The 17,336-nt window shown below is 39.2% G+C and overlaps 1 protein-coding gene across 2 annotated transcripts in view; it reads right to left on the bottom strand.

Moving 5' to 3' along the window:
• The window catches only part of IQGAP2 (IQ motif containing GTPase activating protein 2), a 310,751-nt gene that overhangs the window by 107,995 nt on the left and 185,420 nt on the right, over positions 1-17,336 (bottom strand). For both annotated transcript variants that reach the window (XM_025387819.1, XM_025387820.1), the window contains 6 exons: positions 13,024-13,091; positions 12,259-12,372; positions 11,398-11,576; positions 9,091-9,178; positions 4,148-4,311; positions 367-527 (listed from right to left, as the gene is read on the bottom strand). In XM_025387819.1, coding sequence (XP_025243604.1) covers positions 367-527; positions 4,148-4,311; positions 9,091-9,178; positions 11,398-11,576; positions 12,259-12,372; positions 13,024-13,091 — 774 coding nt within the window. The remainder of the gene's footprint in view (positions 1-366; positions 528-4,147; positions 4,312-9,090; positions 9,179-11,397; positions 11,577-12,258; positions 12,373-13,023; positions 13,092-17,336) is intronic.

Genomic DNA, 17,336 nt, shown 5'->3' with positions numbered 1-17,336 from the left:
TAAAATAATTGGACTGGATGATTATTAAAGTTGCTTCCAACTCTTCTACACTCTGCGGTTTCTAAAAGATGCCCAAGGAAAGGTATGTTTCCAACAGTTCCTTTATTTTCAGCCTATCAAATAATCTTTGCCAAGGACAAAGTCATTTATTAATTGCCACAGGATGATCACTTTCTGATTCTTTTTGCTTCCCCAAAGGAATACTGTAAACAAGGATACTAATTAGAAGGACTCTTAAAACAGACTAGTTTTCAAGAAACACGAGCATGGTATATGGTTTCTCCACCAACAGGCAAATTCCTCACTTGTAAGATCTGCCAAACATGCATTTCTGCACTGAAAGAAGGTTTGGAAAATGTTCCTTACCGTTCCACATATGCCTTGTCCAGATTGTTTAAGCCTATTGTGGGGCTTCTGAGTTGATTCTGCACAGACACAAGATCGTTGCTTTCCAAGGCCTGGTTTAGTAAAGCAACAGCAGACAACATTTCCACAGCAATCAAAAGCTCCTCGTGGGCCAAGTAGTTCTGTTGGAAAACATATGGCAACATAAGCTCCCCACACAACACACCTCACGTGCCTGATGGAGGTTTACAATGCACATTTCAACAAACAACGAAAAGTCAAAGAACTTGATAGCTCAGCAGAAAGAGGAGTCGTGGCCACCTGCTTTCCGCTGGCTTTAAGAATAGGCATATGACTCCTGGGTTTTCCTTAGATGATCATTTTTTGGGACTGGGTTGATTACAATGGAAAGTTACGATTCCACAAATATCTGCATTCCCATTGCTGATCCCTACTCCTAGCTATACTGGCTGCTTAAAGGCTCAGTCCAGTCATATAATTAAGCCAAGGACTAGATAACATTGTCACTGATTGAGAGTGCCAGGTAAGATTTTAGCACAGCTAATGATTTCCAGTTTGAATTAAGGGTTAAGGGAAGGTTGGGAGAATTTCACCCAAAAGTTATAATCTGAAGCACAAAGCAAGGTCTTCAAACCAAGACTATTGATTTAATTCAAAAAAAGTTAGTCTAAGTGACATTTTCATAAATCGGGTAGAAATTTTAAAATGCGCTACCAGGTCTAGATATTTGAAGAAGTCTGAGGTGATCTTTTGGTACAGCAAGTAAAGATCTCCAGGGTTTTTTTTGTTTGGTGTGGTTTGCTTTATTATTATTATTATTTGAGATGGAGTTTGGCTCCTGTTGCCCAGGCTGGGGTGCAATGGCATGATCTAGGCTCACTGCAGCCTCCGCTTCCCCGGTTCAAGCGATTCTCCTGCTTCAGCCTCCCAAGTAGCTGGGTTTACAGGAGCCCACCACCATGCCCAGCTAATTTTTTGTATTTTTAGTAGAGACAGCGTTTTGCCATGTTGGCCAGGCTGGTCTCGAACTCCTGGCCTCAGGTGATCCGCCTGCCTCAGCCTCCCAAAGTGCTGGGATTACAGGCATGAGCCACCACGCCTGGCCAGATCTCCAGTTTTATATGATTTAAAATCTGGGTTTAGCTTATCCAAAAAAATATGTCTTAGATTTCATAACACCCTTCCCCTCTAATATCTTTTTCCATTTAACCATTTTATATGATCTTGGCCCAACTTCAAAAGGAATATTTTTTTCATCATATTGAAGGGACATAAGGAGGAGGAGCATGAAAAAGAATCACTAAGGAAAAGCTGATACATATTTTACATTTAGGATATTATAGTTATTTAATATATAACATAATGTTCATCTTAAAATGCATTATTATATCTTTCTGGATCTCCACAGAAGTCTTGCAGCAAACTGATTTCAGAATAAAAAAGGGTAGTTTAATCTTCCAAAGCAAATGGGAAGAAGGAGTTACCATGGAGATCATGTAAGTAAATTTTATTCAAATATCTTACATTAAATACAAGTTTAATATATAAGGTACCAAATTATATCAGCAGAATGGATTCGTTTATAATTCACCTCCTCTATCTCTTTCAGTGACCTGCCCATGGTTACCTAAATTGGTATACAGCAAAAAGGATAAGGAGAGAGGAAGAAGAAATGGGGCTGGACAGCCACAGGTTAACTATGGCCAGTTGAGGATGAATAAGTGTCCTCAAGCCTAAGTAGCCTTGAGCTTCAGAGCCAGAGAAGTGGAAGAAAATGTTAATGAGAGAAGAACCGAAGTGAAATTAAGAAAATAAGCTATTTTTCTTTTATTACAAATACTATATTTCTATTTAGGAAACATAGGAAGTCTTTTTAATTATTATTATTTTTTTGTAAAGATGAGGCCTATGTTGCCCAGGTTGGTCTTGAACTCCTGGCCTTGAGTGATCATCTTGCCTCAGCCTCCCAAAGTGCTAAGATTACAGACAGGAGCTACCACACCCAGCCAATACAGAAGTGTTAATAAGCAAGAATAAGAAAACAAATGCTACCACCCAAGCTCTTTTGTGTATATCCTTTTATGTATTTTAAATTCATACATACATTTGCAGAGGTTTTGTCTCTAAATGACTTCATTTTCTTATTGCAAAAAACAAGATAATGCTATATATCTTAATCTCATTTTTCCCCACTTAATATTAGTATGGATATCTTTTCCAGTCATTATTCTTTACATTATCATTTTTACTGGTTGCACAAATTTCTAGCATGTACAAGCACCATAAATGTTATTAATTTACAGGCAATCTGTTATTAATTAAATAGTCATTTGTTTCCTGGTTTTCAGTATTATAAACAATGCTGTAAAACATCTCTGTGGCTAACGCTATTTGGTTCATATCCTTCAGGCTTATTTTCTAGAATGTAACTGTCAGCATCACGGGCTTTTGATCTATATTACTAAGACCACCCTGCAGAAGAGCTGTATAATTCATACTCCCAGAGGCTGTGTAGGAGATGTTTGTGCCCCATATTTATACCTACCAATCTAATTTTAAATAGTAAGTGTACTGTGCTTTAATTTATATATTTTTCACTTCTGAATGAATTTAAACTTTTTTTAGTCATTTGTATATTTCTTGTTTTACGAATTGCCTGCTCATGCTTTTGGCCTCTCTTTATTGTGTGTGGATAAGTGCTGATTGTGACTTTAAAGATCCAATGACTGTCCTATGTTTTTCCTTTGAACTTTAATTTTTTCAATTATTTTTTATATTTAACATTTTATGTTGAAAACTTATTCTGATATATGTGTAGTGAGTTAATGTTTTCTTAACAAAGCTTAAACACTTGCAAGGACATCATTTATTAAATAGTCCTTTCCCCACCTTCTTAAAATACGAGCTTTGTCATAACGCTGAATTCTTGGTTCTGCTTTCAGTAGTTTTCATTTTGTTTCATTGTTTGGCTTACAAGAGCATTAGTAAACATGTTCTTAATTACTGTAACCTTGTTTGAAATTATTGTTGAATGCTGTTGTCCTTTTAAGGAGCACAAATTTACAAAAATCAAAGCCATGGTGCTAATGGTCTTTTTTTTTTTTTTTTTTGAGACGGAGTCTCACTCTGTTGCCCGGGCTGGAGTGCAGTGGCTGGATCTCGGCTCACTGAAAGCTCCGCCTCCTGGGTTCATGCCATTCTCCTGCCTCAGCCTCCCGAGTAGCTGGGACTACAGGCGCCCGCCACCTCGCATGGCTAGTTTTTTTGTATTATTTTAGTAGAGACGGGGTTTCACCGTGTTAGCCAGGATGGTCTCGATCTCCTGACCTTGTGATCCACCTGTCTCGGCCTCCCAAAGTGCTGGGATTACAGGCTTGAGCCACCGGGCCCAGCTGGTGCTAATGGTCTTATTTGCAGTTTCTAAAATTGCAGATTGAGCTTATTTTCTCTATAAAAAAATTATATATTGTAAAAAAAAATACCACATCGGTATAGCTAAAAATTATCCAAGGTTCTTCAAATATCACACAGAGAATAAGAACAACCTATTTTCAGATGTATATATATAGACCACTGCTGGAATTTCCTAACTATGCTCTTAGATTCTTTATGTAGACTAAAAGCAAAGTTAACAAGGAAGGAGGCCATGGAATTGGTACGGGTGGGCCAGTGAGACCAGGACTGGTACAATACCCCTATTCCCCTTTCCTAACTAGGCTTCCCTAGTGCGCCATGGCACACAGAGTTACCATCCCTGCAGCTGGGGTCTCCTCTGACTTACCATGGCGTTCTGTTTCTGGAGGTTGAAAAGTTCGTTCTGATACATGGCAGCAGCAAAGGGATAAACAGCAGGCAGCTGGGCTTCTGGTTTCTTCAGTGCAAGCAGTGTATTCTCAGGGTCACCTTCCGGAATGACAGCATTAATATGGTCCACCGCAGCCTGCCCTGAGGGTGGGGGTTCACGTTTTGTCAGAATGGTTGCTCTTTCCACTGTGGTCTCACCCAACCAGCCCTTCTTCCCAAGGATTTGTACCTAAGCGGTTACTTTTCATGAACTCTGAAAAGCTGCAGGCAGAGGGTAGGTAAGGCTTTGAAAATGTTATCTCAGTAATTCAAACCAATCCAATCCTTGGAGTTAGTGCCTACAAGAACCTTAGCACTGATGAAGCTTAGGTTATGAGATCATTTCTGAGTAACATGACTTCCTTCCAAAATCCTTCCTTTTAGGACCAGCTCTGGTCTCACCTTTTCCATGAAGCCTTCAGATTGTTCCAGTCCTTAAGGATTTCTCATCTTGTGATCCCCACAGTTATTTAAAGCTGGGCCATGTAGTTCCAGCAGGCATGTTCCTTGTGCTCCTTATGTGTTAGTACTGCCTCCCCAAGGAGACTTCAAGCGACACGAAGACCAGAAGCAAGCCTTGCCCTACTGCTGTATCTTCCTGATGCATAAGCTCTGAGGTAAGCCCACAGCAAGCACTCAGAAACATTGCTGCAACATCTGAGACAACCATAAACTCTGTGATATGGTTTGGTTCTGTGTCCCCACCCAAATCCCATGTTGAATTATAATCCCCAATGTTGGAGGAGGGATCTGATGGAAGATGATTGTAAGATGGGGGTGGATTTCACCCTTGCTGATAGTGAGTTCTCATGAGATATGGTTAAGTGTGTAGCACTTCCCCCTTCTCTCTCTTCCTCCTGCTTTGGGCATGTGAAGATGTGCCTGGCTTCCCTATCGCCTTCTGCCATGATTGTAAGTTTCCTGAGGCCTCCCCTAGACATGCAGAACTGTGAGTCAGTTAAGCCTCTTTTCTTCATAAATTACCCAGTCTCAAGTAGTTCTTTATAGCAGTGTGAGAACAGACTAATACACTCTGTGATCTCTTGACCAGTTGTCAGGTGTAGATTATAAAGACTTGGATTTTGGTGACCAAACCGAAATGCTTGGAACAGTGGATTCAGCATAGTTTTCAGAGAACAAAAATGAAATTGCTGAGTAAATGGGAGAATGAATGATGAACTCTGCCATCAGGAAAGAGCAAATGAGATGGAGATTCCAGAGTTTTGCCTTATAGAGAAGACATCTGGGTAGCATAAGCAACACACATCCATAAATTTCTAGAGTCTTTCAAGGGTTAGCTTGTCTGCCTAATTCGTGACTACACTGAAGCTTAGATTCTTCTAACCCTTTTTGACAAAATGACAATTTATCTTCTCTAAATACATTCACAAGGATCTTCCCTCCATCTTTTTACTAAAAGATATAACTCAATAACAGGAAATACTTATGATGAATGGAATCCTTCAAGTCATCCCCCAGAAAACTCACACTTAACCTAAAGGACCCTGAGAACCATTTTGATCTTTAAAATTTATGTGACAAACCAAAAAATTTCAGAAATGAAGGTCTAGTGGTTGTTTGTGGTATTTGCTGTTCTTCTAAAGTTAATCCAAGGCCTTTCAGCTGCATCTCGGATTACCCTAGGTAGGATCTTGCTTTACCTTTGATAAATTTATCATACGGGCTTGTACAGCTGAATTTCAAACATCAGAAAATCATGTCTTTAAAACAGTTTTCTCTCTTTCCTTCTCTCTCTCTCTCTGTCTTTCTTTTTTTGAGACAGTCTTGCTCTGTTTCCAAGGCTGGAGTGCAGTGGTGCAATTTTGGCTTGCTGCAGTCTCGACCTCTTGGGCTCAGGAGATCCTCCCACCTCAGACTCTAGAGTATCTGGGGCTACAGTTGTGTGTCACCAGGCCCAGCTAATTTTTAAATTTTTTTTTTTTGGTAGAGACTGGGTCTCTCTTTGTTGCCCAGGCTGTTCTTGAACTCCTGGCCTCAAGTCATCCTCCCACCTCAGCCTCCCAAAGTGCTGGATTACAGGCATGAGCCACTGCACCTAGCCTGAAAAACACTATTTTTTTTTTTTTTTTGAGATGGAGTCTCGCTCTGTCACCCAGGCTGGTGTGTAGTGGCGTGATCTCGGCTCACTGCAACCTCCCCGCTTCCTGGGTTCAAGCGATTCTCCTGCCTCAGCCTCCCAAGTAGCTGGGACTACAGGCGTACGCCACCACGCTTGGCTAATTTTTGTATTTTTAGTACAGACAGGGTTTCACTATGTTGGCCAGGCTGGTCTTGAACTCCTGACCTCGTGATCCGCCTGCCTCAGCCTCCCAAAGTGCTGGGATTAGAGGCATGAGCCACCACACCCGCTCTGAAAAACACTATTAAATAAACAATTTCTTAAAAAAAAATAAGGTAAGATCAACCACTCTTTTATACTCTGCATTTAACAAAATGTCCAGGCAGGGCGTGGTCACTTTTGTCTGTAATCCTAGCATTTTGGGAGGCTGAGGCAGGAGGATCACTTGAGTCCAAGAGTTCAACATCAGACTGGGCAATAGAGTGAGACCCTGTCAAAAAAAAAAAAAAAAAAGCAAAGAAATGCAAAATATCCAGCTCTGATCTTAACAGAATACATCATGCAATGAATGGGATGCATTTGCTGAACCTGAAAGGTAAATGGTTGTAATGTGAACAAAGATGAGGCCTCTGACAACAGATCTGTTGACATTACCACCGATGAATGTAGATGCCTTAACATTTTAAGATAATAACCCACATGGTTGGGGAAAACCTTGTCAAAGTAATGATTCTTATATTTAAAAAAAAATTTTTTTTGAGATGGAGTCTCGCACTATTGTCCACAGGCTGGAGCGCAGTGACACAATCTCAGCTCACTGCATCCTCCGCCTCCCACATTCAAGTGATTCTCCTGTCTCAGCCTCCCAAGTAGCTGGGATTACAGGCGCCCGCCACCATGTCCAGCTAATTTTTTGTATTTTTAGTAGAGACAGGGTTTCACTATGTTAGCCAGGGTGGTCTTGAAGGCTTGACCTCGTGATACACCCACCTGCGCCTCCCAAAGTGCTGGAATTACAGGCGTAAGCAATTCTTACATATTTTAAAGTATACAATTGTCTCATTTTCATGTCATCAAAATGAGGATTTTTTTTTTTCCTAAGGTTACTTTCAGTTCTACTGCACTATAAATTTTAAGATGGGGAGAGATAAAAAGACTTCAGAATAATCATGTTCTACACACTGAAAGCCATCAAACTTTGCCTTCATATTTTCAGCCAGTTATGCCATTAGTGCAAAATATTCAATGCCTTTTACTTCAAAATGGAAAAAAAAAAGTATAGCCAATTTGGCATTAAATTTGTGGTCAGGAATTTATGGCACTGAGTAAAGAACTAAAACATTTATATAAAGCATTTTATTTAACATGAAAAAGAAAACTGTTTTCATGGTTATAAATATTTCAAAAATAAGGAATGGTTAAAGGCTATGGAGCCATTTCCTCTCTAAGTTTATGGACCTCAGATGTCTCACCGGCAACATTAATTTCCTCCTGTAATTCATTTCTGTCAAGCATCATGAAATTCTCAGCTTTCACATGGAGCAAAAAGACAAACTTTAAATTGGATTTCATTTCATGTATCATTAGCAACATGTTCAAGATTTCACAAGAATAAAAGAACAGGTACATGCATCCTAAAATGTTAAGGTGTTACCCTTAAAAAAAAAAAAGGTAATTGAGAGTTTTCAACCCAGTTATGTGTATGTGAGGCAAATTCTCAAACACACTCAGTTGTTAACTCCTAGACATTTACATTAACCCTCTGGGGCTTTCCTTAATTACTGTTTGAGCCCCTTAGGATATTTCTCTCCAGCAACTTAGGAGCAGACTTCCGAGTAACACCTGCGGAGGTACACTTCTTTTCTATAGTTACAAGCAAAAAAGAATATTCAAAACTCAACCAGGATGTTAAAAGGAAGGCAAGGTTTAGGACTGTTGTAGTTAGTGGACACTCCAAATTTTAATTTGGCAGGGAGTTCACATGTTTTATTAAGCAGGCTAAATGGTCTTTCATGTATTAATTTTTTGGGTATATATGGATTATTTAGATTGACCAGGGAAAAATAAACATCAAATGAAATTTCTTACTGACTCTTCCGAAGCTCAAGGAAAAATAGGTTTTGCCAGAGGGGAGAAAAGACGAATAAAAAAAATTGACATATCTCAACTTGCATATGCTTATTTTAATTACCTGAGTCTGCTGTTCTTTACAGTCACACACCTGAGCCAGGTACTAAGAGGAACTCATCTGCTTGACTCCACAGAGGCTCAGGGGTGTGGGACTCAAAGGTGCCATCATGAGAATTCATCTGGCCTGCCCATAGTCCCATTCACTGGCACCAAAGTTACACAAGTGTAAGAAAAATCTTATGAGCTACAGATTAATGACTGGGAAGTCACAGAGAGCAGTGGTGTCAACAGCACCTTTTACAATTCCAATAAAACGTCATCGCATAATCATGGGCAAGCAACTACAATCTGTAAGTTATAATCTTTTACTAAATAACCTTCAGTATTAGCCCCAAAAGTGACAGATTCAAAATGTGGAATGTAATGAAACAGAAAGGTAGAATCAGACTAGCTTCAGGATACTTTGTGTGGACTGAGATCACCAAAAAAAAGCCCAGTGGGAAACTGCCAAATGTTGCACCAAAATTAAGAGCAACATTGACACTGAGTAGATTTTTCATTGTAGAAGGCAGTTTTCCAAGTATACAAATTGAGAGTTGTGTTGGGATTCTGGCAAGGAAAGTCTGTATCTTATGGAAATATCAATTTCCTTCATACAATCCATTACTTACTGTTGACTTTATTAATATTGCCTTGGATTTCTGCTTGCGTCAGCAGTTCTTCATAAGCATCTCTTTCTTCTTCTGAAATACAGCTATTCTGCAAAACAAAGTCTTCACTGATTTCTGAGGTTAAATAAAATATTTCCAAAACTCGGAACTCAAATGGAAAAATGTGAAGAGTGATAAAAACCATTCCCTAATTATTTAAATTCATTGCAAGCATTTGTGGAGTGCCTGCTCTGTGCAGGGGACTAGGGGAGAATGCTGGCAAAGATTACAAAGATGAATGACAGACCCAGTGACTCTTTGAAAAGGGCTAATTTTCAAATGTGGAAAACATTAGTTTGGACCACTTGGTATTGCCATTTTTGTAGATCAAAAACAGTTGAATAGCACCAATTTCATTTGATTTGATCTAATAAAATCAAGAACACAAATAATAAATATACCTAGAAGAACCGAATAGGTTCTATAGGAGAAGTACGATAAGCATTCTTTAGGAAGTATTCATACTTAATTGGGAAGAAAATTTTTCAAAGAGATCATAATCTATGAGGGCTTCGAGCAACAGAATAATGTCAAGAATAGGACACAGACAGCAGATGGAAAGCTTAGCACATTGGGCTACAGCTTGGAGTGTGTGTCCAGGGTTAGCCAAAAAGATGAGGGGGTCAGCTGAAGGCTAAGCTAAGATTTGGTGTTTAATTCAGTAGGCAACAGAGAATCGGGGGATGTTTCTGGTGGGTTAACATCAGATTTGTAGTTAAAGATCAATTTTGTAACCTCTAGCTCTAAGGGGGATTGGCTTGGAGAATAACAGGAGGCAGAGAGACCCACGAGGAAGGTGCTTGATACAAGAGTCATGCGATGAGGTCAGGAGGGGCAGGACTGAGGCAAGACTGGTGAGACTAGAAGGTTGACGACAGATTCAACTCCAACAAGAGTAGGCAGCAGAATCTAGCAATGGATGGGACAAAGGAGGCATAAAGAGTTCTGAGATAAAGCTGGCCATCATTCTTCTGAACCAGGGATGTCAGCAAGGGGAGCTCTTCTGACATAATGGGGTACAAAGCCCCAGGGACACAGATGAAGTTATCTGGTGGAGTAGGAGAGAGACCAATTTGGGATGGGCTGGCATAAAGCTGATGGCTGAGTTCTTCAATAAGTGGATGAGCTCAATAGAGGAAGAACAGAGAAGGGATTCAATGTCAGACCTTGAAGAATCCCCATACTGAGAGGGAGGAGCAAGAGGAGAAAGAGGCACAGAGGAGAACCGTTGCAGCAAGGACGCACATAAGCTAGTGGAGCAGAGAATCTCAAGGTAGGGGGCCGACCCTGCCAGATGCTAGTGAGAGTCACCAGTAGAGAAAACGCCAAAATCTAAAGTGGTTACTTTTAGTCATGGAGCTGAAACTGACATGGCAAGAGCTTAATGAGAGACAAGGTGGTGAGGAAGTAGAATCTCTCAGCGTAGACAAATTTTTCAATAATGGACTAGATAGAAAGGTGGTTACTAATGGAGTTAGGATTAGGAGCAGGCTGTCTTGCACAGGAGGGACATCCTCAAATATAAAGGATTGACTACTGGGAAAATACAAAGACCATAGCTTCAAAAACATCCTCTCTGAACTTCACCTCACTGAATTATTAACCTCTACTACCAAACGTAAAAGTAACTTGGCTAATGTAAGGTCTGTTGATGATGTCTAACAAGGGGTGATCATGAGTTGCTATGTCTACACTTTCTGGGGATATTAGTAAGTTTGCAACATGACTTTTAATTCTTTCAATATATAACATTCATCACAAAATTCCCTTTTTAAAAATTGAGAGAGGGTCTCACTCTGTTGCCCAGGCTGGAGTACAGTGGCAGGGTCACAGCTCACTGTAGCCTCAACCTCCCAGGTTCAAGGGATTCTCTCAGCTCAGCCTCCCAAGTAGTTGGGACTGCAGGCTTGCTTATTTTTATTTCTATTTTCTTAGAGGCAGGGTCTCACTATGGTGCCCAGGCTCGTCTTGAACTCCTGGACTCAAAGGACCCTCCTGCTGCAGTCTCCCAAAGTGCTGGGATTACAGGCATAAGCCACCATGCCTGGCCTATAAAATTCCTTTTCATGCCTTATATAGGGATATAATCTAATTGCCTTACATAGTGTATAGTCCTCTTCTATGCTACATTTCATTCAAATCAATTGTCTGTGGCTATAGAGAACATAGCCAATTGATTTAAAAATATTGCTTTTAACATTAAGGCTTTTCAAACTAGTAACTCATAAGCACATTCATTACTGTTTTTATTACACAGAATCTAAGTACCTTCAGTCTTGCATTTTCCTCTTTTTTCTTTTTGGCATCCCAGAGTTCTTTCTGATATTCTGGTGCAAGGTTGTCATCCACCAAAGTTAAAACTGCATTTGGGTTTCTTAGTGTTACAATGGTCTGCTCTGCTACTCCTTTTTCAACTGCTTCATTAATGGCTATAACTGCAGCATGTACTAAAAAGTAAAGAGAGAGAGAGAGAAAAAAAGGTTTTTATCAGCAAAAGACATCATGGACAGTTGCACTGACCCTGTGTAAACTCAAGCAGTTTTACTTTCTTTCTTGGCTTCCAGTAAATATGTCAAAAAGAGAATTCAGACATATTATGGAGCACCTGCCAACCTCTCCACATGGTTGTCTTTGGTCCTGATCTCAGCATCTGTTAAGTAATTCTGACTCATTTATATGTCACTGAATGGCTAAAATGATCCAAGCCCTATGTCAACCACAGGAGTTAGAAGGTAAGTCAATCCTTGCCCTCTGGTCAGGGGGACATGGGTAATTTTAAAGTAACATGTTGGTTCCAAGAGATACTTGCAATTTAGCTTGCAATACTAAAAGACCTGTAACAATGAACTCTACCACTAAAATCTACAGACACAGAAAGTAGAGAACTATGGACAATGAAGGTATTTCTAGAACCTCAATTCATGTTGTACAAGAAGAAGTCTAAAGACCAAAATCAATTACTTGGTTATACTGTGACATCCTCAAATTAATCATCTATAAAAGAAATAATAAAATGTTTAGGGTGCTTAATGTATCTTCTAAATATTCTATTTCAAGTAATCAAAATCAACAGGTAAAGTACAGGTAAGTCTCACGTCAATGGCAAGTTTGGATTGTAAATGGACTTACGTGCAGCTTCATCCACGGACAGTTCATTGGCCAGAATACCACCTATTTTGCTGAAAGATGGCATCTGTATTCCGTATTTCTCAAGTTCTTTTCTCATATTACTGATTTCCTCCTCTAACAAAGAACCAAATAATAATAATCATTATCAGAGAAAGCTACAGACAGGGATGGACACAGGAATGAGTACAATCATATCAAGAAATGTCTTCATCAGGAAGTGGGGTTGTTTCTAAACAAGAGCCTTAGGAAGAACCCAGCCCGTTTCTCATTTCACAAACATGGGGAAGGAGAACTGAGTCAAGAACAAACAAGATAGGTCTGTTTTCTCTTCTCACCAATATACAGGAATAAGGGAAATCAATAATATCAAAATGGGGGAAAAATGTATTGGTACTTTTTAAATATTTATTTATTTATTTATTTTTGAGGCGGAGTCTCACTCTGTCATCCAGGCTGGAGTGCAGTGGTGCAATCTCAGCTCACTGCAAGCTCCGCCTCCTGGGTTCACGCCATTCTCCTGCCTCAGCCTCCCAAGTAGCCGGGACTACAGGTGCCCACCAACACGCCCAGCTAATTTTTTGTATTTTTTAGTAGAGACGGGATTTCACCGTGTTGGCCAGGATGGTCTCAATCTCCTGATCTCGTGATCCACCTGCCTCGGCCTCCCAAAGTGCTGGGATTACAGGTGTGAGACACCACACCCGGCCAGGTATTGGTACTTTTTATAACGAGATTGTAAAAAATTACAAAGAAAAAGAGTAGTACCTGTGAAGTCTACTTTGCCCAACAAATCCTGGATCTGGGGTGCTATTCCTAGTTTGAACAGATATAAACTGAAAGAAAAAACCACAAAATTATCAGAAATTTTATCATCAAAAGTCTTAAAGTTAAAAATTACATAATTATTAATAGTTTTTTCAGTTGAAAAAGATCTAAGAGATGTCTAGTCTATTAATTTTGTAGATGAGGAAACTGAGTCCCTAGGTAACAGAGTCCTTGGTGAGGCCAGGATCAGAATTCCAATCTGTGTCCCAAAGACTGGTCTTCTGTAATCCACTTCCAAAGCACTTCTACAGAGCCAGCTAACTCTGCATCATCCATTTGTACAGAGAACAAGAAACACAGCTAATACAAAACAGCAGGTAACAAATGCAATAAACATTTCTTTGGATATTCCTCACATAATTCTTATTTTATTGAAGGTACAGCATGAATAATATTTTGCTTTTTAATATTCCTCCAAGTACCACATACCCCTTGAGGAAATATTTGTTTTACATTTTCTAAACCAATAAATAGAGTGGCAAGACTATCAGTGGGTGAGGTAATGTTAAACTATGATGTGTGTATATCAAGGGGAAGATGGAGAATAAATTGGATGTATTTAAAAACAAATCCATAAGGTAGTAATGATGGCATCCACTAACCTACCCATAACCTGAGAAAAGAACTTGAGAGCTGGCATCTAAATTCTATCAAAATTATATGTGCTTTTCCCACCCTTATCACTGAGTCATAGTTTCACGTAATAGTATATACGAGAAAGTGAACTGAATTATTTTTATGGCTTGAAGTACTTCAAAATTATCACTTCAGATGTTGATGTGAGATGGAGCTCCAGAGTTTATAGAACGTAGAATTTCATTAAATGCATTAAGAAAGTTGAAGATCAAGCGTTTTCAATGGTATTAAAACAAACTCTTAAAATGTATGATCAGTCATTTAATGTAAGTAGCTTGCATTAAAACTGACAGTAATTTTCTGATTTTTTTTTTTTTTTTTTTTGGTTGAGACAGAGTCTTGCTCTGTTACCCAGGCTGTAGTGCAGTGGCGTGATCTCGGTTCACTGCAACCTCCGCCTTCTGGGTCCAAGCGATTCTCCTGCCTCAGCTTCCCAAGTAGCTGGGATTACGAGTGCATGCCACCAAGCCCAGCTACTTTTTGTATTTTTTTAAGTAGAGACGAGGTTTCACCATGTTGGCCAGGTTGGTCTCGAACTCCTGACCACCTGCCTCGGCCACCCAAAGTGTTGGGATTACAGGCATGAGCCACCGCACCTGGCCAATTTTCTGATAATTTTTATGAAAAGCAATTATTTGACCAAATACATGATCAAAGTTAAAAATTAATGATTTATGGTTTAAAAAATTACACAGATAATCACTACTCAGTTACACACTAAATAATTTGATATATATGTTCTTTTGAAGTTGTTTCTGGACATACCTATTTTATAAATATATATATTATTCTAGAATATGAATGTATTATAATTTTCTTAAGCAATTGCTGAGCATTTAGATTGTTATTAATTAATAACTATGGCAAATAATGCTTTAGTAAACCTACTTACATATAGACACAGAGAAATCTTTGTGCATATTTCTTATTTGTTACAATAAAGCCATTAAAACAAAATTACCAGATTGAAAGGGTACACACAAAATAAAAGTTTTCAACGTATATTGTCCAAATGGGATCTTAAAAAGAGATTATGCTTGGTCCAGGCGTGGAGGCTCACGCCTGCAATCCCAGCACTTTGTGAGGCCAAGGCAGGTGGATCACCAGGTCAGGAGATCGAGACCATCTTGGTTAACATGGTGAAACCCCGTCTCTACTAAAAATACAAAAAAATTAGCCGGGCACGGTGGCGGGCGCCTGTAGTCCTAACTACTCGGCAGGCTGAGGCAGGAGAATGGCGTGAACCTGGGAGGTGGAGCTTGCAGCGAGCCAAGATCGCGCCACTGCACTCCAGCCTGGGCAACAAAGCGAGACTCTGTCTCAAAAAAAAAAAAAAAAAAAAAAAAAAAAAAACCAAAAAATTAGCAGGGCGTGGTGGTGGGTGCCGTAGTTCCAGCTACTCGGGAGGCTGAGGCAGGAGAATGGTGTGAACCTGGGAGGCGGAGCTTGCAGTAAGCTGAAATCATGACACTGCACTCCATCCTGGGAGACAGAGCGAGACTCTGTCTCAAAAAAAAAAAAAAAAAAAAAGTAAAAATAAAAATAAAATAAATAAAAATAAAAAATATAAAAGAGATTATGCTCATATATTCTTTGTGAGTAAAGGCTTAAAAAACATCCTTTTTCCTTTTATATGAGAATTTGACCTTTGACTAACTTTCTAGCTCTGTTCTCTTAGGAACCTATACTGTCAACTGTGTTATAAGCATCATTGCTTAGGAAAAAGTAACCCAATTGATAAATTGTATCTTGAGAGAAGAAACCATAAATACCTAATAGGTACCATATCTTTGGGCCTTCCTGGGTTCAATGACTCTTATAACTGGTATGTTCTTTGCAGAGAACTGGGAAGCTATGCAGTACAGCGGTTACTATAGATATTGGCTCCTGGGGGCATGAGACTTACAAGCCAGGAAGGTTCAAACCCACTCCTTCGCAGCAAAGTTGTAACTTGGAGTACCAAAGAGAATGGCGGCTTCCAGATGGCTGTATGGAGAACTATGTGGAGTGTCATGCAGGCTCCCACTGAAGAGCAAACACCTGCCAGCATGCTGGCTATCCCGGCTGCCTCTCTTCTGAGCAACAGGTGCCAGATATGGCTTATGACAGGTGGGTGAATCTGACTATTTAGCTAAACCTAAGAACCCCCTGATGGGTATGGCCCACTAGACCACGAATACATGTGAATGCCATTTTCCTTGTCCCCTTATCACCACAGGATATTATCAATAAAATCTTTCCAGGGACTAGCAACTGATAGCAACAAGATGTTATTTAAATCTGCATTTCCTTATGGTAGTTGTGAGGGTAAACATTTTTTCATATATGCATTAGCCATTCATGTGTCTTCCAGGAAATGCCTATTAATGAATGTTCAAATTTTAAAGAATTTGCCTCTTATTTTCCTGCTTTTCCTTTAAAACCAAAGCAAAGGACAAAGAACAATGTTTTTTTTTAACCGTATGTGTAACATTAGTTTTAATACTAAATTTTAATACGATATTTATATCTTATCCACAGAACAAAAACTTTTATATTAGACTTTGAACATTCTTCAAAGTGAAATAGCCATTATGTATTCATAATTCCAAACTAGCAAAACAGGATACATTCCTTAGTTAAAGTTCTAGGTCTTTAGAGATTATCATGGATATAAAACTGTTTACTTTACACAGCCACACAGCCTCTGAGGACTTTACTACCAAAGGTTCATGCCAACAAGTCATTATAATTAAAGCTAGATCATTAAGATACCATGCTGACATTTTCAAAACCATAATATTTTATGAACCAATTCTCAACTCATTATTACATGGGGAAAAAATTCCAGTTAAAAGGGTGCTCATATTACTTGGAACAATGAAATGTCAACCTCTTCACTTGCTCCTTTCTAGTAATGGGAATGACAAAATTAAACAGAATTTAACAGGCAAGATAAACTGCAAAAGAATTTGGGAGGTGAGTGGAGATCAAGCCATAATTTAAAAAATGAGAATAGATAGCCAGGGGCGGTGGCTCACGACTGTAATCCCAGCACTTTCGGAGGCTGAGGGGGGCGGATCACCTGAGGTCGAGAGTTTGAGACCAGCCTGACCAACATGGAGAAACCCCGTCTCTACTAAATATACAAAATTAGCTGGGTATGGTGGCACATGCCTGCAATCCCAGCTACTCAGGAGGCTGAGGCAGGAGAATTGCTTAAGCCCGGGAGGCAGAGGTTGCAGTGAGCCGAATTCACGCCATTGCACTCCAGCCTGGGCAACAAGAGCAAAACCCCTCCTAAAAAAAAAAAAAAAGAAAGAAAAAAAAAAGCAATGAGAATAGATGAATAATCAAAAATGTATAATTGTATCACTTCAATTTCTTTCATAGTACCTGATTTGCACTTTCCTCCTCTTTTTACAAATTCAAAAATACACCTAAACTAATTTACAAAGAAAACTATAAAAAAAATCAGTGAAATGTAGAAAATGTTGCAGTAAAATGTAAGTAGAATCCATAAAATGTCTTCAAGCAACGAATTTTATATTTATTTCAAGTACTTAATGTGCTGTATCTTTAATATGTATTGCCTACACTAATATCCTGCTGAAGTTTTAACATACTTTTACATTTTT

The sequence above is a fragment of the Theropithecus gelada genome, chromosome 6 (assembly GCF_003255815.1).
Source record: "Theropithecus gelada isolate Dixy chromosome 6, Tgel_1.0, whole genome shotgun sequence".
NCBI lineage: Eukaryota > Metazoa > Chordata > Mammalia > Primates > Cercopithecidae > Theropithecus > Theropithecus gelada.
This window is presented reverse-complemented; position numbering and strand designations above follow the sequence as displayed.